Source organism: Moschus berezovskii, chromosome 24 (assembly GCF_049115385.1).
Source record: "Moschus berezovskii isolate FMDL1 chromosome 24, NW_MosBer_1.0, whole genome shotgun sequence".
In the NCBI taxonomy this organism is placed as follows: Eukaryota; Metazoa; Chordata; class Mammalia; order Artiodactyla; family Moschidae; genus Moschus; species Moschus berezovskii.
In genome coordinates this window covers 22,481,757-22,505,697 of record NC_142483.1, presented here as the reverse complement: position 1 = coordinate 22,505,697, position 23,941 = coordinate 22,481,757, and the positions used below count along the sequence as shown (strand labels likewise).

Here is a 23,941-nt window from a genome sequence, read left to right as displayed (position 1 = left end):
GTTACTAGTTATGACTCATTTCCCATCTCAATTTCACTTCCCTGGTCCCTCATTCCTGCTCCCTGGCATCCCTTCCCAGCCACCTTTAACTTAGGTGCTGCTGTCAAGGGGACCCAAACAAAACACTGTAAAACTAGTGCACTTGGGCAGACTAGAAAATTTCATACTGTCTACGGGGGACTGGCACAGTGGAGTGAAGGGTGTGAGACATGTGGACTTGTTCACTGCAAGGTCGTGTGCGTGTGGCTGACACCACAGTCATGATACGCGTGTACCACTGCTGCCCTCCGCATCTCATTACCATGCTCTTACTCCTCTTAAAGGTACACTCTAATTATATCAACTTCCCTGGTGGCCGAGACGGTAAAGCATCTGCCTACAATGCGGGAGACCGGGTTCAGTCCCTGGGTTGGGAAGGTCTCCGGAGAAGGAAATGGCAACCCACTCCAGTATTCTTCCCTGGAAAATCCCATAGATGGAGAAGCCTGATAGGCTACAGTCCATGGGGTCACAAAGAATCGGACACGATTGAGTGACTTCACAATTATCACAATGCTAATTATACTGCTCAACAGGCCATTGTCAAAACATTACCAGACTATCTTGCTAATCTTGGAATAAATAAATGTCTCAACACCATTTCTTAATAATGAAACCTCGAAGAAATTAATTTATCTGCATCACATAATGCTGAGCAATCCATGTCACTTTAAGCCTGCTTCCAAATAAAATGTATATCTTCATTAAAAAACAGTAACTATTATTATGAGATATTCTCATGCTAACAAATTAGTAAAAACTTTAACAACTATCATCTTGCTTCGTATCAGGAGGCAAACAGAAAAGATGATTAGTTTATCTTTTTATTTCAATCTATAACATTGATGTAGAAAGTTCACAAACATCTGGAAATGCATAAAAAGCACAACCTAAAGAACTGATAAAGTTCTAAAATTTCAGGGTCTGATAAATTTTTAGAAGGTGGCTTATAAACTCACTCCCGTCGACTGTATAATGTGGAAAAAATATTGAAAAAATAAATGCAAAAATGAATCTTTTAGGACTTTCCTGGCAGCCAAATGGTTAAGGCTCTGTGCTTCCCATGTGCTGTGACCAAAAAAAGAGAATGTTTTAAAGAACAGAGCCACAGTGAATATATTCCACAACATAGTAGCCACTTTCTATTAAGTATTCTACTGAAGTTTAGCACATTGTCCTTGCAAAGCGATAGATGAACCAATTCTCTGCACATGGGCTGTCCAATATGGTAACCACTAGCTCTTTAAATTTAAATTAATTACAGATAAATTAAATTGAAAATTCAGTTGCTCAGTTTCAAGTGATCCATAGCCACTTGTGGCTAGTGACTGCTGCATTGGACAGTGAAGAATAGAACATTTCCGTTATTGCAGAATGCTCTGTTGGGCAGTCCTACTCTACAGAAGTCTTCAGAATCCTCTCCCATTAGGATCCTTTATTCAATAACTCCTCAAACTACAAACAATCAAATGGTACTTGTTATGAACAGAATTGAGATTACACAGGTTGACTGAGAAATCCAGTTCTTCTCAATGCTTGTCTGGGACCCAGAGCTGTATTACTAACTTACCCTATGCTACTACTAGGTGCCACGGCTTCCCACTATGATTTTGGTCCAAGACATAGTCCCTATATTTCCATGCTTCCTAGATAGTTAGTGAAAATAAATTTTCATTCTGAAAGATGGCAAAAGGAATCCTTAAACTCACTAATCTCATCATTTCAAAAATCAAGCAAGAGTTAATTTCTGAACACCAAAGTTCCCATTCATCCATCAATCAAATGGCTCCTGAGAACTTTCTGCACAAGACGAACTAGGCCAGGTCCATGGAGGCATAGATACAGAGCCTCCAGGGTGCCAGGATTCTGTGGTTCAGTGAGAACAAGCTGGAGACTGCAGGCTACATCCAGAAGTCAGCCATGCTTTGTGTATTCTCCAAAGGCTGGGCCTCCTGGTGTTTAAAAAAGAGAAGACAGTTCCAACGTTCAAACCTCCCAAGCATGGCACCAGAATCCTTATTGCTGTCTTCTTAAGAACACAAGAAGACACTTTAGGCTTGCGCTTCTGCCCAGTAACAACTGGCTTCCATAGGCAGAAACGTCAGCATCTCTGGTCACCAGTGTTGCCTCTTACAGCAGCCTGCTTCCTGCTTCCTCACACATTAGCTACCTGGCCCCCAGCAGACCTGCTTTGCATTCTGGCCCCAATGTTTACCAGCCTGATGGCCTTGGGAATGTTCCCCAGGTCTTTTCAAGGCAGACTAACCAAGATGGGAGAGGAAATTGAGTGTTGCTCAAAAACAAAGCAATAAAACACAAGGTTTACAAGCTCAAAGAGCTTCATTTTTACAGCCACGTGGCGGTCAGTTAAAAGGTGATGGAGACGTTCCTGACAAACTGAAAAGGCAGGTAGCAACCAGTCCCTGGTTCTTTCTGAGTATTCTCCATCATTTACCTAGGCCACTGTGGTTCGGATATCTACAAATAAAAAAGATAAAGCAAATCAAAACCACCCTTTCATTTATCATTTTGTCAAGGGAATTTATAAAGAATACCTTAAAAAAAAAATACTTGCCTTTAAACTGCAAAGAGAGCTCAAGAATTTTGCTCTGCTGCCCCCAAACAGAATTCTCCACCAAGCTGAGGCAAATGAGTATTAACAGTTCGGTCAAACCACCACGTTGGCAGATTTTGCCCTGGTAGGTACCATCAGCCTGGCTGAATGGCTGGGCCTGTCCTGCAGTTGGTTCACTTAGGGCATTGGCTGGGACAGTTCTTCCCACAGGGACCTAGTCTCTGGGGGAGAATGGGAACCCTTCTCCCTCTATAATTGCTAGGAGAAGCACACTGGGTCTTTTCGAAGCACTGAAGACCTGGGTTCAAAATTCCAGCTGTTGTTATTACTATATGCACTGAAACCATATACACTTAAACTTGTTTTTCTAATCTTCAGTTTTCTTGCCTAAAGAAGGGGAAACAATGATGCATGCCTTGTAATAGAGTTGCTAGAATTAAATGGCATGCTTATTGAAAGCATTTCACACAAGGCCTGGAGCTCAGCAAGTACACAATAATGGTTAACAACTGTTATTTGAATTCCGAGGGGCCAAGGTGGTCCAACGGAGAAGGCAATGGCAACCCACTCCAGTGCTCATGCCTGGAAAATCCCATGGACGGAGGAGCCTGGTGGGCTGCAGTCCATGGGGTCGCTAAGAGTCGGACACTACTGAACGACTTCACTTTCACTTTTCACTTTCATGCATTGGAGAAGGAAATGGCAACCCACTCCTGTGTTCTTGCCTGGAAACTCCCAGGGACGGGGGAGCGTGCTGGGCTAAGGTCTATGGGGTTGCACAGAGTTGGACACGACTGAAGCGACTTAGCGGCAGCAGCAAGGTGGCCCAAAATAGCCATATGTGAGGCAGAGGCAGAGTGCAACCATAATGTTATCTTTGTTAATAGCAAGTGTGGTCAGGAATGTGATCCTGGAAATACAGGAAATGCCCTTGGCATCTGGGGACTGCTGAATTCATTTTATTTATCAATAGGGCTTTCTATAACCACAGGACAGATATACCCCAGGATCCCTCAGGTGATGCAAAAACACCCATCCACTCTGCCTTTCCCATAAAAGAATTATTAAAGTTCCAAGTGCCTCAAACTCAAAGAATGTATGGTATAAATCTGTATGCAAGAGTCACTACATACATATACATGACCTTCACATTTGAAAAAGGTGCCGGGTATGGACCAATGTTTATGAGCATCATTTAAGGTAAAATAATAATAAGTTACTTATGATAAATAAAGCTAATATTATAAATCAATGCAACTTAGATGATAATTTTATATTATAAAATTATTTATATTATTAAGGATTCATAACATCGAAGTTAGCTTTGATATGCTAAAAGTTATAAAATCTATTCTTATATAATGATTCAGAGAAAGGAAGGCTCAGTATTTCCCTCTATACCCAAGTCACAGTACAGCCATCTAATAATTTCCAAATAGTGGAGTAATACAATGACCTAGAAAGATGAAGGCAGCAGCTTATATAAAAGTCCACGTGAACAGCCTCATGAATTTGGCAGTCTCAGCTACTGCTTTACAAATCCATTCTGTCCATTAAAATGTTTCCAAATGAAAATGAGAACATAAACCATCTTATGAAAAAAGATGCAATCTCAGTGCAAAATTAAAGTAAAAATTTAATCAAGATTACATTTTCGTCTATGAAATTGGAAAACTTTAAAACCGGCAATGCCCACAATGGAATCACCTCACCACAGGGCAATCAGGCAATTGTTTCAAATACCTAAAATGCCTAACCTTTTGAACCAGAAATTCTATATCTAGAAATAAATAATAATAGAGGTACAGTCAACATTTATCTTTAAAAAGGGAATCTTTGCAGGTTTTAAAAATAATAGCCATTTTAAAACTATTAAGATTAGAAACTAGATAAACAATTGCTAGTAAAGGCTCACTGTATAATAGTACACAGCCATCAAAACTGGAGGAAGGTATTTCATGTAGTGGCAAAGCAGAAAACAAAGCCTTGCCTATCCTAAGAACCCATTTGTTACGGGTTGAAGTGTATGCCTCTGAGAGTCACATGTTGAAATCCTTACTTTTGGTACCTAAGAATGTGTCCTTATTTAGGAGTAAGGTCATTGCAGATGTAGTTAAGATGAAGTCACACTGGCGTTGGGCAGGCCCTAATCCAATATGACTTGTGTCACATAAAGAGAGAAGTCTGGACACAGACACACACACAGGGAGAACAGCCTGTGAAGACAGAGGCAGAATTTCAGGTGATACACCATCTACAAGTTAAGGAACACCAAAGATTGACAGCCAAACCACCAGGATCTGGCAGAAAGGTATAGAACCGATTCTCCCGCATGGCCTTCAGGAGGAAACAACTCTGCTCACACCTTGATCTCAGACCTCTGGTCTCTGGAACCCTGAGACAATAAATTTCTGTTGTTAAAGCTACCCAGTTCATCGTATTAAGTAATGGCAGTCCTAGCAATGTAACACGTCATTTACTGCTCCCCCCCTCCCGGGGGGAAAAAAAAGGTACATTAACATTAAAATGTCTGAAAAATTATTTTTCGATATATTAACCTTAGTTGTCTCTCAGTAAAAGGATATTGAGTAATTTTGATTTATTAACTTTTGCTTATATTTTTATGATTTGAAATTACTAAACAAATAGTTTATGCATAAAAATGGTTGTAAATAGAACATCAAAAGAAATTCAGTGCCCAATATAAATATACTTAATATCATTGGGTCACAGAAGGCATGGAAGAGGCAGGAGGTCAAACTGATGTGGCTTGAAATCCTGTCTTAGTTACCTATCGGCTCTGTATTTTGGGGCAAGTTAACCTAATAAGATCATTGCAAGATCTGAATGAAATTGTATATATAAGTTACATAGCACTGATTTAGGACAGACTGGCACCTAACAACATACAGCCATTTAGTGAACTCCCAATATTTATGGGGGCTTTGTCTTTCTTTAAAATAAAGAAGCACGTTATTCCTTTCAGGAAAGCTTCACAAACTCATGGTCACCTGGCCAAAACCTGTAGACAGCCTGGGGCTCCAGTGTGTTTGGGACAATGATCTAGGACTTGGTGATCCAGTCTAATCACTCTCGAGATCCTTTCCAACCACATGTGCCAAAGCATACTCTCCCATTAGAATACATTTGTCTCATGCATGTGCTCTCCACGTCTTTGGTACAAAGAATGTGTGCACCTAGGAACATCTAGAGAAACAAAAAGGCTCCCTCGTGAAGTTTTCCAGAATTTCAAATTCTTGAGAATTTTACATTGTCAGTAAAACATATTCTGGGGGAAAGAAGGAAAGGAAATAAAAATGTATTGAGTGCTTGCTATGCACCATCACTCTTTGCAAGTGTTATTTCATTTAATCAACACAATAATTCTTTCTGCTAATTAGTATTATTTAGTTATATAAATATGAAAGACCCAGAGAGGTTAAAGTAACATGCATAAAATTATATAGCCTGTCAGTATCATAGCTGACACTCAAATCTAAGTATTCTTTCTGTTATCAAATGAGGGAAATGTAGTAAATAAGCCCAGGCATTAAAAATAAAACAAAAAGCAGCCAGCAATTTAAAGTAATAATAAAAGTATAAGTATTTGTATTTCAAATTTATCATTCTTGCTAATAAACAGTCTTTCTCCCAGAATACCTAGTGTTCAACGCTACAATTTCACACAATCTTAGTTTTGTTTTTTTGTTCTGAACAAGGAAACATACGTCTTCTAAAATAGATTTCAAACACATATAATCATGTTTTGCTTTCAGTTGCTTCATAAATAGAATCTGTGATATGATTCTGAAGACAAAAGTTCTTATACACAGTCTGGTCAATGATTATGAAAAATGAAAGTATGCCTTTCCTCAAATGGCAGGTGTAGATGAAAATTAAAGGTAACACATCAGGCACTGCTCCTACAGTAAAGAGTCCCCAGATACCTGAACTTCCGTTTTCTAGATTTGGGACCATTTAATATTTATTGAGCCCTCTTATGGGAACTTTTATACATGTTGGCTCAGCTTATTTCACAAGTGATGTATTCTAGATGTTATCCTCATTTTACAATTCAAGAAGTTGAGAGTCAGGGACAGAAAGTGGATGTCCAAGGTGTTTCAGTAATGAATTTATTTTTATATGTAAACATATGTTTTAGGTACGTTAAGATCCCTGAGGAACTTGAGACTCAGTAAGGTTGAGTTGCGCTTGAACACACTCAAGGTCTACGGTTGAACCCAAGCAAGTGTGGCTTCAAAGTCAACACATTCCCAATCATAGTCACAATCTCTACTCCTCAAACCACTCTCTTTTCTAACTTAAACATCTCCCAAGATCTCCAGTCTTCACTCAGAAGATGGGTCTGTGCCTAGTAATTTTCTGGTATCACTCTTTGCTCTAATCTAACCATTCTGCCTTCTCAATTATTCTGGATCTCAGCTTCAGGAAAGATCTCGTGGGTAACACCAACTGTCTATCAGGTGCAGGCAAACCCATCAGGTGAATTAAGGGCATGAAAGCAGAGCCAGGAAGTCTCATGGCAGACCAGATGGATATGTGATCATTTCTTGTTAAAGCCATTGGGGGTATGTCTTCTTATTTGGCATACGAATCCTTCAGAGTAACAATTTCAAAGGATGGGAGCTTTCTCTCTCTCTCTCTCTCTCTCTCACACACACACACACACACAAATGGGCAGACAAAATCAATTTGCTCTTCCTACATCCAGGATGGAATCTGACTCAATTAATTTATCAGGCAACCAAAAGAATTTAAGGTTCATCCTGCTGCTAAATATCCGGATCCTTTCTGAATTCTACAGAATCCCTTATAAGTATGTTTCAACAACACATTGCTGAACCTGTATTTCATTATGCAACGGATCAACAAACAAATATTTTGTTAGAAAATATACATAAATCAGTAAAAATTTTCTCAGGGATTAGGAGCATTTTTGAAAAGGAGGAAAGGTCCTTGAGAAGGTCTGGGCATCCTAAGTCATTATGGTGGTGGGCATTTAAATTTTGCTTTGTGTTCTGACAACATTCGATAGTAGAAAGAAACCTAAACTGGAAATAAGAAGACATGACTTAAGAAGAAATTATACACACCCCTACTGTTTTCAATGGGGAAACCATTTAAGTTCAAGATCTAGAGGTAATGAGAAATCACTATCAATAGAAGGTAACATGGAAAAACAATTAAGATCAGGAGATCATGAAAGGTAATTGACACCCCACCAACGTGTTCTCAGGGATTTATTTCTTCATTCTCTATTCTCCTTCCTCCCTTCTTCCCTCCTGACGTCCTTCAACGAAGGCTTCATTGTGCTTTGTGCTTAGTCACTCAGTCATGTCTGACTCTTTGCAACCCCACGGACTGTAGCCCACCAGAGATCCTCTGTCCATGAGATTATATTTTTTCAGGCAAGAATACTGGAGTGGGTTGCCATTTCCTCCTCCAGGGGAATCTTTCCAACCCAGGGATCGAACCTGTGTCTCCTGCGTTTTCTGCATTGGCAGGAAGATTCTTTACCCTGAACCAATGCCTTACTAGGCATCTACGGCCTGGGTGTTTGGTGGGATTTACAAATGCTGTTGGAGGCATTCCTATCATGTGTCAAGCACTGTATAAAGATTTTTAAAACCTACTACGAATAAGACAAACAAGATCCTTGTTTTCACAGAAACTTTAGTCTGGTTGATGAGCAAAAATGTGTAAAAAACAAAAAATATAAGTCATTAAAGAGTGTGCTCTGGTAGCCATCAGAAGGCTGACTTCATCCAGAGGGACTTCCCTACTCAGAGAGTCCCTCTCAAAAGAAGTGATGTCTAAACTGTCACCTGAAAAGAGGAATTTGCCAGCTAAAAAGGGTTCAGAGAAAACTGTGTGTGTTCCAAGCAAAGGAAGTGGCATGTACAAAAGTGGCAGGTGCAAGAGCCCATCGCCAGCCCTACAAATATCTGATAAATGTGAGATGTGCACAGAGCAAGAAACAGGCTTTAGTATAAGAGCTAAAGTGGGTGACGGTGGCATCTCTCCAACTTCTGATGATGCATCAGTTTCAACAGGCAGCATCATTCTTTCTTGTGGGTTCCAGAGAGAACACAGAGACTGCGGCAGAGGCTCAAGAATGCAGAGTGGCAGGGAAGAGCTCAACCCCTCGAGGAGCAGAGATCACTCCATACCTCAGCCTTCACGCATGTATCTCATGATATCCAGAGTCACCCGACTGGAAAAGATCACTCCTTTATCACCGCCATCATCATGATCACAAGTATTGTCTACTTCTGGATGACCTTTAGTTTACAAAGTGTTTTACATGCTTGCTCTTCCTTAAAATTTCCAAACCTGTGAAAAGGCAGGCAAAGGGTGTTTTCCCCCAAATTTAGCAAGGAGGTGAGGTTTTCAAAGGATGGCGAAGCTAACTGAATGAATGAAAAAAATCACACATGCAGCCAAAGTCAAAGACATGCCCGCAGAAAAAGAAGACTCAAGGCAAAGTCATGGTTCTGTAGATAAATTCCTTAGCGATTTTTCACTGTTTTTTTCTATTACCATAAGACTATTTTTTCTTACCTGGATCAGGAAGACACGTGGATCCCCTGGGGAACAGAGAACTAGAAGTGACGTTTCCAGTTGAGCATCAGTGCAGGGTTCTTCTGCTATTTTTATCTGGGTGATGCCTAATGGCCAGGTATACCTGGGTATTATGGTCTGGTTAGTAATTGCCCATGGTTGATACTATAAGGACCTGTGTCTACATCTTGGAGAGTCCAGTTGGATACAGGTAACTCTTTCAAGAATAAACAATGTCTATGGATTATGATTTCAGAAAGATCAGGAAAACTTTCCCCCCACACCTCACCAAAACATTCCTGAGAACTAAGTTCCTACAATTCTTCTGTGAGACCTGTTCCTTTAGGTTCAAACTTGGCCTCTCTGGGAAATTCTTTGAATGCAAATATTCCAAAGAACAATGCCCTACAGAGTCACTTATGCTTTGGTAAAAAGAAAAATCTTGGACATCATGATATAAGGGGAGAGGGGCTCAAAAGAGTCACATTCAAGTATATGATAGATTTTCTACGTCAAAATTTTGCCAAGACTCTAACTTGCAAGAGGCTGCCATAATGCTCTTAATTACTTTCTGGTGGATTTCTATTTCCTCCTTTCCATCAATCCCATAATCATTCAGTTACCATATCATCATCACCACCTTAATATCATTTATTGAGCACTTCTGATAGCCCAAGCACTGTGCTAGGTGGTTTATGTGAATTGAGTCATTTATGGCAACATTTTAAAGTAAGAACTATTCTCAGTTTCATTTTATAGATGAGAAAAATGATGCCTAATAAAGTTGCCCCAGGTTATCAAGCTAGGGAAAGTATAAAATAGGGATTCAAATCCATAAGTAGCAATTTTATCTTTTTTTCTGTATTTGTGGGGCCAAATATCAATTGTCTTCACAGAACTCAGAAAAACATTAAGTGACGAATTCACTAGTCCACTGGGGAGGTACATCTTTTATGAAAAGTGTATCTATTGATTCATATTCCAACTGCACACATGACTTTTGTCACTAATTGAGAGGCTAGAAGTTATAACTAAATCCAAGTTAATGTAGCTTTGCAATTACATCACACCCTCATGGCAGATTACTGCTCATAATTTAAGTTAGTTGCATGTTAGAATTCCTATCTTGTTTATGCTTAGGGAAAAAAAAAGAGCTATCTGACTCAAGCACAGGTATTTTTTAAGAAAAAAGAAAACAAGACCATAAGATTAAATTCTTGGCTTTATAATCAAACTCTTTTCCAACGTATTTTAAATGAAAAGATACTAATTCTTAATTAGAACCTACTTTACTTTGGTTAATTAAAAACAATAGAGAATAAAACAATATCAAAGACAATTGATGTCTGTTGAGCTCATCTCTAAATATAAACACTGTGTGGCATTTTCAGAAAAGGCTTTAAATACATATCAGAGTGGGTGAGATAAACACTGCAAAATAGGATAGCATCTGCCTTTTATGTTTCTTTGAGGATTAGGGAAAAGCTATGGCAGGTGCCTGCCACATGGAAGGAAGCAGAACAGTGTAGCATTTAAGAGAATACAGTTTGGAATGAGAATGCTCAAATTTTGGCTTTGCCATTTCCTACTATTTTTTTTTCCATACTATTTTATCCTTGATGAGTTATTAACATTCCCTGAACTTCAGGGTGAAATGAGAACATAAGCCATACAGATTCAATACGATGATGCACGGGAAGCAGTGGAATGCAGTGTCTCATATGAAACCTGCATGACAGAGGTAGCTACTGTTCCTTCTCAAGAGTTTAAAATGATAACTATGTTACATTAAGTCATGTTATAAACATGCTTAATGTGCTATCATCAATAACATGATCAGAAATGCTATTCATATCAAGAAAGCAGTACGATGTTAGGAAAACAGATCAGAATTTAGATTCAGGAATGACGATTCGGAAAGCAGGTCCTTCCATTTAAATCAAGGCACTGTATACCTTTTACATCAGACATGTTGCATCTCTCGATTAGCTGATCTGATTTGGGAAGGCAGAATGGAGATATGGAGTCCAGGGGCTGCAGCAGAAATGATATAGCAAAATTGGGGGTGGACGTGAAAGATTAAGAATTAAGAGGAATCAAACAAGCTGACCCAGCAGTTAACTCTAAAGGGGCGGAGTCTGGACCTGCCAGCCATCAAGTATTATGTGGAGGGAGTTGAAGTACCTTGGATGCTCTTACATCTGCACCAATTCTAGTCCTGGAACTGCTGGGGTCCCTCACCTGCCATTACACAGAAATCTACAGGTGCAAATACAAAACCTTGCAAGTGGTAAAAAGAAGAAAGAATGCATTAACAAAAATGTTTTAAAAGGAAAAAATGCAGGCCAAAGTTCTCCTGGCAAAGAACTGAAGTAGCAAAATAAGAGTGATTAGTGGAAGGCAGAATTTCACATCAACTTAGTAAGTCTGAGAAATAAGGTAAATTCAATTAAAATATTTTTTACTATCCTCAAATTATGGTTTAAGAGATTTTTCTGGACCTTTAAAAAATTTTTTTTTTTTATCATCGGAGAATACATGAAACAGACCATCAGAGTCAGTGCTGTGTCCTGAGTTTTGGTTTTGACCCAAAAGATACTGAAAATGCCCTTGACCTCACTGAAGTAGAGATTAAGGATTTGGAAGTTTTGCCTCAAGGTCTTTGAAACTGGCTAAAGCTTCTTCCTTGAAGGTTTGACTTTTATGTTTTTAAACTTCAAATCTACTATATCTACGAACCCTTTCTAAGCAAAGGGCACTTCAATAAAGTGCATGCTTCCCTCCAAGGCAATAAATCTCAAAGTGGAAGATGTCGTTAGAAGTAATATTGCTTCACACAGTCAGTCCATAGGAAGTCATTTCAAATATGAATTATTTTTTAAGCTACTCATGTACACAACTATGAACAAGGGATATGTCCATGATTCTTTCTGCAGAACACAGCTTTCCTTCACACTCTCCTCTCCTCACTGAACCTCAAATTACACCATTTGGGGAAAAAATATCAATGTTATACAAATTACACATACACACACACACATTCACAAAGTTATGTTGCTTTTTTTATATTTACAAAAAATGACATGCTATCCATTAGTCTGAAATCTGAGTGAATACATTTTCCATGTGTTGATTAAAAGAAGGAAAATTGAAAGCCACTTTTTTCTATATAGCAATTTCATCAAATAATAAGAATGAAACTCATTTTTCTGCACTTAATAATTTTATCAAACGCAATTGCACATGTTGACCTCCAGGTCAACACATATTAATTGAACTCACCTTTACAATGGCAGTATAATATTCCACAGCTTGCATGAGTCATATATTAATGATTTTCCTATTAAAAAATTTACTAATTGTTTTGTTCTTTCCCCTACAAAGGACATTGCATTAAATAGGCTTGAACACCGATCTTTATATACACTTTTACTTTTACAGCACAAATATTGAAAACTGAAAGGACTGTTGTTCAAATACATTCAAGACTACTAGCTTCTCCCACAGAGAGGCTGCTCCCTCACAGAACAGGAGAAACAGGGACGTTTTTAGTGCTCTGTCATGCTCAATTTGCAATTTTTGCTTATCCCATACAAAGGCACCTGTGGGGAACACTGAGACAGAACAAATTTTCTTCCAAAGCTAGAACTCTGGCTCATTGTCACCATTTCCCACAGGAAACAAAGACCTGAGAGTGATTCTTCAGCCACGGCATGCACAGAAGAGATATTTTCCTTTCTCCACCTTGATACACTTTCTCACACCTTCTATCTCCCTGCTCTCATTTGTGACCCTTAGCTCATTCAAAAGATGGCAATCAGCTAACGTATATGACCTTTCAAGGTTTTCCGTTCCGTTCCGTTCCGTCGCTCGGTCGTGTCCGACTCTTTGCGACCCCGTGGACTGTAGCCTACCAGGCTTCTCCGTCCATGGGATTCTCCAGGCAAGAATACTGGAGTGGGTTACCGTTTCCTTCTCCAGGGGATCTTCCCGACCCAGATCGAACCCGGGTCTTCCGCATTGGAGGCAGACACTTTAACCTCTGAGCCACCAGGGAAGCCCTTTCAAGGTTTTACTGGTTCCTTATTTAGGTTCTCCCACTCCAGTGTTCTTGCCTGGAGAATCCCAGGGACGGGGGAGCCTGGTGGGCTGCCGTCTATGGGGTCACACAGAGTCGGACACGACTGAAGTGACTTAGCAGCAGCAGCAGCAGCAGCAGCAGCACAAATGAGAGCTAATCATTGATTTACAAGCAACATTCCTTCTTCCATAAAGAATTAGAGGCTAAGAAGAGAGAAAATCAACTATATTTCAATTAAAAAAAATATAAGTTAATATATCTCTCATACACACATCAAGAAAAGGTAACTATAAGACAGTATGATAAATTCTTATGAATAAATTAATGAATAAGATGTAATGGAAGCCCAAAGAATGGGGTGAATCATTCAGCTTGGGGTAGAGGAGAGGGAAAGAAGCAATTATGAGAGAAATCTTCACTGAGAAGATAGTATTTAAGCTGAGGTTGAAAAACAAACATTTGTATTTGGCTTGGGCTGTGACGGGACTCCATACAGTATGAACGAAAATAACGAGCATTAGGAAACAGGTGTTTTGGAGTTTGTGGGGACCTTGTATAGCTTGGGGTGGTGGTCGTCTAACTTTAATGTGCCTCAGAAGAACCTAGGAATTTGCTAAAAAATGCAGATTTCTGGGCACCCACCTTTCCAATGTTTTTGATTTCCAGAAATTTGCATTGAAAACCAAACCATTCACACTTTGAAATATACTCACTGAGGGTGTGTGGGGGAGTCACATGAAATAACACTGTAACAGGACTAAAGGGAATACAAACTAATGTTTCAGGTGGGTGACAGTGACAGTGTGAAACCATGAGAGATTGTGTCAGAAATGATGGCAGGGCTTTGAATTGTGTTTTGAGAGACAATGGCTTGACAATGCAACCTTTACACTGAGCAAAAAACCCACTCCTCTGCAGAGAATGTTTGTTGAATGGCTAAATGAATGAGTGGGGACAGAAGTCTGAGAAAGTCAACCGAAAGCTGCCTGGACTGAGTCCTGCATGCTTTAACCTGGCTGTGAAGAAAACAGTTTAAGAAAAGCCATCCTTGAACCACTAGTTCAAGCCTTCCAAACGCTGTCCTGATGCCATGTCCAGTTGACAGATTCATGCATTTTAATGCAGGCAATTTGCCTTGTTTAAACAAGGCAAATGTGATCACCCTGATCAACCATGTAAGCACGCAACTCTGTTGTGTTGCCAAACCTGGATACTGGCCCTTGGAGCTAAGATCTGGGAGGACAGAACATGCTCTTACATAACTACCTAGCTCCTCAGTGATAGGGCCTGTGATTAATGCTACATGACGGGCTTTGAACTTTCTGTTCAGATAGACTCGCTTGCTTTTCAGAGCTCCTAGCAAGAGAGAATGTGTGACCCGCAGATTTCACTCTGAATAACGATCATCCAAGCCGGCAACACTAGCAAAGCTCTGTGGCCCCGTGGGTAGCTTTTCTGCGCCTTACTCCTCTGCCAATAGATAAGCTGCTCTAGGACTATCAAGTTATTTTTTAAAGGGACAAAAGACGAGAGTAATATAACTTCCTAAAACCCAGGCGCTGAAGAAAGCTCCAGAGAAGGCTGGGAGGTTCTAGGAGAAACCAGAAAAGCCCTCGAGAAGAGTAGAGAAACTCTGAGACAGGAGGAAGAAGTCCTGCTTTCGACGCTACTATCTTTCATAGCTTCTCAGCTTCTCAGATTTCACGCTGGAGCGTGGATCACAGCGCTTCCAGTATCCCAGGCGGGGCGGAGAGCTGCTGCCGCACTCACCAACTTTCCCAGCTTGGCCAAGCCCTCTCTGCTCCTTCGCTCAGCCCCAGGTCCCTCCTCTTACGCCCTCAGCCCCGCAAAATGCAGGTGAGCAGCCGGAGGCCAGCGGCAGCGCCTCCATCTGCTCTCCTCCCGGTCTCCCCAGGAGGCTTCTCTCCTCGGCCCCTGCACGCCTGTGAGATGACACCTCGTCTAAGCGCCTGCAAAAATTCGTCCACGCTCCCTCCTCCAAGCCGGATCCCTCCATCCTGTCCCCGCCATCCTGGAAAGGCACCTGAGGAGTGGGGAGGAGTGAAGGAAGCGGCTGGCCTCCCAGGCTTGGAGCAGAACCGAGCCGAGAGCACCCCACCCGACCCCTCCTCACCTGCTGGCTCCTCCCCGCACATAGCCCGCTACTCACCAATTCTAGGGCTCGCAGGAAGGCAAGGGGCTCTTTCAGCGCCCGGAAGGTACCTGCGGAGGCCAGCTGTGGACCAAGAAGGAGGGACAGAGAGAGAAAGAGCGAGAGAGAGCATGAGGCGAGGGCTGGGGGACACGGCATCCAGCCCCCGGGGGTCGCGCGGCATCACCCGCGCTGCCCAGTCAGTCCTACCTGGCTCACGGGATCCATAGCTCGCCTCGCTCGGGCTTCTCACCCAGCGGCGCCTTTGAAAAGGAAGTTCGAGGGCCACCGCCGTCCTCGGCCCCAGGGCCCGGGGCCAGGCGAAGCCCCTTTTCGGAAAGGGCGCGGGGAGAGTCGGCAGAGAGCTGAGCGCCCCGCGCGGGCTCGCAGAGGCTGGGCTCCGGGAGCCTGCGCGTGCGGGCGCGGCGGGCACGGTCTGCGAGGGTGGGCGGTGCCGGCGGGTCGGGGCGCGGCGGAGGCGGGGAGGGGGCCCGCCCCGCGGCCCGGGAGGCGCTGCGATTGGCCCGCTGCGGGGGCGAGGGCGCGAAGGTGGGCGCGGCCAAGCCGCGACCTTGGAGTCGCGGCGCCGCGGGCGCGCCCTGTACTCAGGCTCCGGGGCAACTTTGGGGCTGTAGGTTTGCAAAAAGCCGGCTGGCCCTCTCAGCAGGGTGGTCCCCCTCCTGAAGACCTGGGTTCCAGGTAAGAAACAGGCAAGCCACACCGTAAGTGAAGAGGTGTGTGACCTGGCCATGCCCCGGAGCCTTCATGGAATGTTCTTCGCGTGGGCCCAGCAGTGCCAGGCGGTGGGAGAGATGTAAGAACAGGGTGAACACTGCCCATTCCCTCAGGGATAAGCGGGGCCCAGGTCAAGGCGAAGAGGGCTGGCGGGGAGACTGGAAATGCATGAATCGTAAAAATATGGGGCAGTATGCCGGGCAGGTAATCCCGTGGCCACTGTGTCAGGTCTGGAGCAAATTACTACGCCTGTAATTTTGAAGTAGAAAAAAAGAAGAAAAAAAGTAGAAAATAGATTTCGTCAGGATGAATTATACAAGGTAACATAGCTCATGAGATGCTAAACAGGGATTGGAATTCAAGTTTCTGTAAAACTCATGCTGTTTCAACTGAGCTCCTCTGCCTAAAATACAGTCCTCAAATTAAGCTCCCCAAATCCATCATAAGTAGAACTGAGTGCTCCCCACCTCACCTCATACACTCTTCCTCCCTTAGTGTGCTGAGCCTGCCAACAATAATAACAACAGCAAAACAATTGAGTTCTTTCAGAAGTTGTGTTATGGGCTTGATAAACATTATTTCATTAAATATTCACAACCCCCCCCCATGGGTTAGTAGTAATAGTTACTATTAGTAGTAGTTAGCAATAGTAACTACTATTGTTCTCATTTTAGAGATGAGGAAATTGAGACCCATGAGGGGAGTGTGGAGAATGAAGCCAGAGTTTAATTCAAAATAGAAAAGGAGACTTGCCTGATAGACCAGTGCCATGGACCACCAGTTAGATCCCTAGTGAGATCCCTAGGGGGCCACATTTTTTTTTTTTCCAGTTAAAAAAAAAAATTGGAGGAGGAGTCTTTAGCACTCTGAGGCATTCCACCCTGTAGGTGATACGTCACCTTCCTTCACACTCCATTTGGACTGGGTTCCATGTATCAAGTGGTCTCCCAGCAACACAGATAGCCCATCTGTTTACTACAAAGATTTGCCAAAAAGATTTGGAGTTGGGGTGGGGGAAAGAAGGAGGGAGAGTGATTAATTTTCAGGAGTTGAGGAGAAAGATGGAAGTGAATAGCTTGGGGTCTGAGAAGGGGAGGCAGCAGACCAAAGCTGGGTGAAATAGAGTGGCCAGGGTAGATGACCCCTACCCATGGATTTTGTTGGAGTAAAACTAGAAAGGTAGTGAGTCAGAATTCCAAAGGGCTAGTTGCACCATCTGCAGCCAGCCAGTTTTGTTCCTACTGCTCTTCCTACATGCAGATAGAGTCTAAAACAATTAGAAACAAGTTATTTCAAAAATAAGTGATTATGCAACTGCAAATATTCAGCTTGGGTCCTACAGTTTTTCTATATGATTTTGTGTGTGAGGATACTTACCCTCCTCAAGACCTCTGGTTTTTAAAAATCTGTCAAATGGAGTCAACGATGTCAATTTAACTGGTTGTTTTGAGGACTCTTATGAGATTTTGTCGGTATATCTTGAGCAGAATCTGGCACATCATAATATCTCCAAGTGTATTAGTTTCATTTCCAACTGCTAACACTGTTGCAAAAGCAAAGATGAGGCCTCCGAGGCCCACTTAAGAGGGTGGTCAATGGTGGCACCATCTTGGTACTCTTTGCAGTATTCCTTCACTATTCCTGCCCTTTTGAACTCGGGAGTTGCCATGCTATTTGTTTTGGCCAGTGATTGTGGGCAGAAGTTATGATTGCCTTTCTAAGCAGAAATTGTAAGAATCCCTTCATGATTTGCCATGTTTTTAATTTCCTTCTACCATGATGAATCTGATGTATTCATTGCACAGAGACTATTCTCACTCTCTGGGTCTTGGCATAAGATTGATGTCGAGCAGAACTGCAGCTGGACCTTGGTGTACATGGATTTGAGCAAGAAAGGCATTAAGAGTTGCAAGCAACTTAGATATTGAAGTCTGTTGTTACTACTAATACAATACAGTGTAATTATGCTGATTGAGTACACACCAGAGTGTGCACAGCTAGGAAGTGGCTGAACCAAGATTCCATCCTGTGTGACTTCATTGTCCTTGCATCATTGCTCTTTCCATCATAGTCAAGTAGCTTATGAGGTATAACACCTCCTGCATATGTTTAATAATGATGATAATTATCATAATAGCTTATACCAACTCAGTTCTCACTACATGCCAGCCACTGTGCTAAGTGCTTTAAATACCTCATCTAGCATCACCGCCATCCCCTCTTTTATGGAGAGTATATCCAGGTTAGAAAATCACATAAATATGTGTATCTCTTTAGACAGAGAGATTGATTTATTTAAAATACCACCCACTTGCATTTCATTTGAGCTGAGAACTTGGCGAAGATGAAGTGTGATCACTGAGCCTATTCCCCCAGGCCTCTCTTCACACCCAACATTCCTCCTTGCTAATATGGTGGCAAATTTTCCAAGTCCTCCAAACACCATGTGAAGGAAACCAGAGTCATGGGAAATGGCAATGTAGTCACTTAGATGACAATTGCACATTGTCAGAGGATGCTTCTCACGTTCCAGAAATGTATGAGCTGCCAACAGCTGCATCACCGAAATAACCCTGAGTTCCATATCCTATTCACAATGTTAAATACTTGGTAAACGTATGGGCTAGAACCTCTGTATTCAGATATGGAAATAACATTAGGTTCCCTGAAGAACTGGACTGGGAGCAATAGGAGAGATGATAAAAGACTGCCACAGTATTACTGTCAGTGACTAAGGGTGACCCCTTCTCCTCTGCCCTGTGATGATGAAAAATAATTTCCCTTTTACTGTAACAAATCTCTTGAAATGATTCAACAGTCCTAACTTGGTGGAGAATAAATGATCCATTTTAGTGGCTTATACTGATTATATTAGGGCTTTCCAGGTGGCACTAGATTAAAGAACTCATCTGCCCGTGCAGGAAATGTAAGAGACCCAGGTGTGATCCCTGGGTCAGGAATATCCCTTGGAGGAGGGCATGGCAACCCACTCCAGTATTCTTGTCTGGAGAATCCCATGGACGGAGGAATCTGAAGGGCTGCAGTCCATAGGGTTGCAGAGTTGGACAGGACTGAAGCGACTTAGCAGTCAGCATTGATTATACAAATCAAATAGCTTCCAAATTCTTCTTTTGTTTTCATCTAGGAACCTATAGTTATGGAGATTTCCTTTGACATGTCAAAACCATTCATTACTGCGGTAGTTGTGATAAAGGGCATTATGGGCCCTTCCCTCCCCCAGGAGACATTTAGAATAATTGCAGACATTTGAAGTTGTCACAGCTGGGGAGGGGAGTTGCTAAGGGCACCTCCTGGCATCTAGAGGGTAGAGGCCAAGGATGATGTTTGACATCCTTCAATGCAGAAGACAGCTGACTGCAACAAAGAATCAAACAAAATGTCAATAGTTGCCAAGGTTGAGAAACCTTGACTTATTCATTGTATAAGTAAGGACTGCCCGCCAACATGTGTTATTATTTCTATGTCAGCTGTAAACAGCTTGACAAAATCCCTGCCTTCACAGGGCTTACCATGTAGTGAGATATACCATAAACCCAGTTTGTGCAAGCTCAGTATTTGATAAGACAAGCAAATAAAATTAAAAAAAAAATTTTGAATCTCAAAGAGGATGAATTTTGAATCAAAAACTACAAAAAACAAAAACAAAATCCTACAAAGTACCAAACTTCTGTAGATGGACTTGAGTTATTCAGGCAAATTAAATCTCATCCTCAAGGAATAACATACCTGGGTTTCATCATTCTATGTCTCTGGCAAAAAAGAAAAATTTGATCCATAGCAACTTAATGCAGGAGGAAATACCATGTTTTATGATATTTAAAATACTGGAAATAAGTAATGAATGGAAGTCATTGAATTTGTTATATATTTCACCCTCTGCTCGTGCTGCTAACCTGCTCTTTCCAAATCTGTTCTTAACTAGTGAGAGTGAAAGCAAAAACCAGTAGCATGTCTGTGTAACATTTGTTAGTGTGTTTGGTTTGCATAGAGTCACTGGTACACAGAACGGGAGACACTGTGGAAACATTTTCAAGATCTCTAATTTTACAATAAATATAGGATTATATCTCCACACAATGATCAGGTAAAACCATCTTTACTCCCTTATGTCTCAGTGTTAAATGGCTGCAATAACATCTAATGATGTGTGTGTTTCTATTTGGCTTAAAACTTTACGACAATATAAGATTCCATAGGCTTCCTGTGGAATTTTTAGCTTTCAAATGGAGTCATTCTTAATTAACAATAAGAACTGATATAAAATTTCAAGGGTAGACAGCCAAGGTGAATTCACATCACAAAATGCTTTCGCTGTTTCTGCTTCCACCTTTGTTTTAAAAAAACAGGTATCTGTGTCAGTATGACCAGGTTTTAACACGTGCACGTTAGAGGACTGACTCTCATGTCAAAGGATTCATCACTGATGACAGGAATTAATAGTAATGGTAATCATAATAATGACTGTGTGTTAAATAGTAAGTAGTTTCTGGACAGAATGCTAAGCACCCCTATGGGCATAACTCATTTAATACCCTCATCAACCGTGTAAGTATGTACTACTGTTGCTTATGCAGACAAGAAAATGCAGGCTCCAAGAAATTAAAAATCTCAGCTAAGCTTTTATGGGCGGTAAAAAGCAGAGTCATGATTTTTTCTCGCACCCTCATAACTTTTCAAGAAAAAGATGATATGCAGTTTTCTGTTGCAAATTTGAAAAAGTCACAGGCTTCAGGCAAAAGTATTTTTCTTGCTGAAGCATAAACAAAATTTCTCTGCAGAAAGAAAGTAAAGATGGGCACCATTGTCTGCTGCTACTGTGACTACTACTATTGGTATTTCATGAACACAAGGAGAAACATTCCTCGCCTCTAAAAGGCTCAGTCGTTCTAATTATTTTCATCTTTCATCACTAGCTGTGTTGTCCAAAGTGTTCATCATTTTTGATGTTCTCCTAGGATCACTCCCCTGTTTTCACAAACTCATACATCCATTGCAGTTTTTCAATGAGGGAAATGGAGCCCAAGGAATGGACACATTTTGCCTACAGTCTCCTTCCCCAGGCAAGAGTCCAGTGTAAGAGGTGATGACACATGTTCTGGAAACAGATCGACTGAATTCATTATATCCTGGCCCAATCACTTCCCAGTTGTACGACCTTGACTTCGTAAGTTCCTTCAACTCTTGTCACTCAGTTTGCTTATCTGTGAAATATGGTTAATATTTATACCACCCACATCGCATTGTAAGAAATAATAAATGAGTTACACAAGGTAAGCATGCAGAAGAATCTAATGCAGAAAGCTGCTGAATGGCCAAGAAATATGACCTACCCCTGTGGTAAGGAGATGGTCTATGATATTTGTACCTCAAGTAATTATACAACCACTACTTACACTAATGTGATCACTGACCTAGAGCCAGACATCTTGGAATGTGAAGTCAAGTGGGCCTTAGAAAGCATCACTACGAACAAGGCTAGTGGAGGTGATGGAATACCAGTTGAGCTATTTCAAATCTTGAACGATGATGCTGTGAAAGTGCTGCACGCAATATGCCAGCAAATTTGGAAAACTCAGCAGTGGCCACAGGACTGGAAAAGGTCAGTCTTCATTCCAATCCCAAAGAAAAGCAATGCCAAAGAATGCTCAAACTACCGCACAATTGCACTCATCTCACACGCTAGTAAAGTCATGCTCAAAATTCTCCAAGCCAGGCTTCAGCAATATGTGAACCGTGAACTCCCAGATGTTCAAGCAGGTTTTAGAAAAGGCAGAGGCACCAGAGATCAAATTGCCGACACCCGCTGGATCATGGAGAAAGCAAGAGAGTTCCAGAAAAACATCTATTTCTGCTTCATTGACTATGCCAAAGCCTTTGACTGTGTGGATCACAATAAACTGTGGAAAATTCTGAAAGAGATGGGAATACCAGACCACCTGACCTGCCTCTTGAGAAACCTGTATGCAGGTCAAGAAGCAACAGTCAGAACTGTACATGGAACAACAGACTGGTTCCAAATAGGAAAAGGAGTACGTCAAGGTTGTATATTGTCACCTTGCTTATTTAACTTATATGCAGAGTACATCATGAGGAACGCTGGGCTGGAAGAAGCACAAGCTGGAATCAAGATTGCTGGGAGAAATATCAATAACCTCAGATATGCAGATGACACTACCCTTATGGCAGAAAGTGAAGAGGAACTCAAAAGCCTCTTGATGAAAGTGAAAGAGGAGAGTGAAAAGGTTGGCTTGAAGCTCAACATTCAGAAAACAAAGATCATGGCATCTGGTCCCATCACTTCCTGAGAAATAGATGGAAAATCAGTGGAAACAGTGTCAGACTTTATTTTCTGGGGCTCCAAAATCACTGCAGATGCTGATTGCAGCCATGAAATTAAAAGACGCTTACTCCTTGGAAGGAAAGTTATGACCAACTTTGATAGTATATTAAAAAGCAGAGATATTACTTTGCCAACAAAAGTCCGTCTAGTCAAGGCTATGGTTTTTCCCGTGGTCATGTATGGATGTGAGAGTTGGACTGTGAAGAAGGCTGATCGCCGAAGAATTGATGCTTTTGAACTGTGGTGTTGGAGAAGACTCTTGAGAGTCCCTTGGACTGCAAGGAGATCCAACCAGTCCATTCTAAAGGAGATCAATCCTGGATGTTCATTGGAAGGACTGATGCTAAAGCTGAAACTGCAATACTTTGGCCACCTCATGCGACGAGTTGACTCACTGGAAAAGACTCTGATGCTAGGAAAGGTTGGGGACAGGAGGAGAAGGGAACGACAGAGAATGAGATGGCTGGATGGCATCACCGACTCTGTGGACATGAGTTTGAGTGAACTCCGGGAATTGGTGATGGACAGGGAGGCCTGGCGTGCTGTGATTCATGGGGTCGCGGAGAGTCGGACACGACTGAGCGACTGAACTGAACTGAACTGACTTACAGTAAGCATTTTAGAAAAATCATTCATTTTCTTCTCTTTTCTTCTTCTTTTCAGAATTCTTATTTCTTTTTCACTCTTTTTGGTTAAGAATATCAGGTCATTCAAAACATTTTTAGGGGAAGTCTTCCTGATATACCTCCTGCTGCTGCTGCTGCTGCTGCTAAATCGCTTCAATCATGTCCGACTTTGTGCGACCCCATAGACGGCAGACCACCAGGCTCCCGTGTCCCTGGGAATCACAGTCAAGAACACTGGAGTGGGTTGCCACTTCCTTCTCCAATGCATGAAAGTGAAAAGTGAAAGTGAAGTCGCTCAGTTGTGTCCGACTCTTAGCAGCCCCATAGACTGCAGCCCACCAGGCTCCTCCGTCCATGAGATTTTCCAGGCAAGAGTACTGGAGTGGGTTGCCATTGCCTTCTCTGGATATACCTCCTAAAAAATAGCAATTCAATATGAAGGTTTTTTTTTTTAAATTTCTTTGATATTTGTAAGTGAAGTTTTGGAAGAAATTTTTTATGATTTTCTTAAAAATAGTTTTGCAGTCTCTAGTACTTTTATTCTTGGCAGTGAGACAGTGTGGAAACAATGTCTGTTTGCAGTCTCTAATAATTTTATTCTCGTTTTAAGAAAGAAATATTTACATTTAAAAAACTTACAGATGATGAAGATAGTAAAGATCAGATGGATTCTCTCATATCTTTATTAAAAGCATGGAATCAAAATTGTATTGCCTCCTTTCCATTTTAATAAATTCTCCAGATGGTCTCTAGACCTTGTGTTGCAGTATGACAAAATGGCTTTTGCATC

At 41.6% G+C, this 23,941-nt stretch overlaps 1 protein-coding gene across 1 annotated transcript in view; it reads right to left on the bottom strand.

Moving 5' to 3' along the window:
- SYNPR (synaptoporin) overlaps window positions 1-15,839 on the bottom strand; it is a 303,960-nt gene extending 288,121 nt beyond the window's left edge. Inside the window, exons 1-2 of the mRNA XM_055414241.2 lie at window positions 15,640-15,839; window positions 15,448-15,513 (exon numbers count right to left, since the gene is read on the bottom strand). Of these exons, the coding sequence (XP_055270216.1) occupies window positions 15,448-15,513; window positions 15,640-15,657 (84 nt within the window). The 5' untranslated portion in view covers window positions 15,658-15,839. The remainder of the gene's footprint in view (window positions 1-15,447; window positions 15,514-15,639) is intronic.
- Window positions 15,840-23,941: the final 8,102 nt, after the last annotated feature.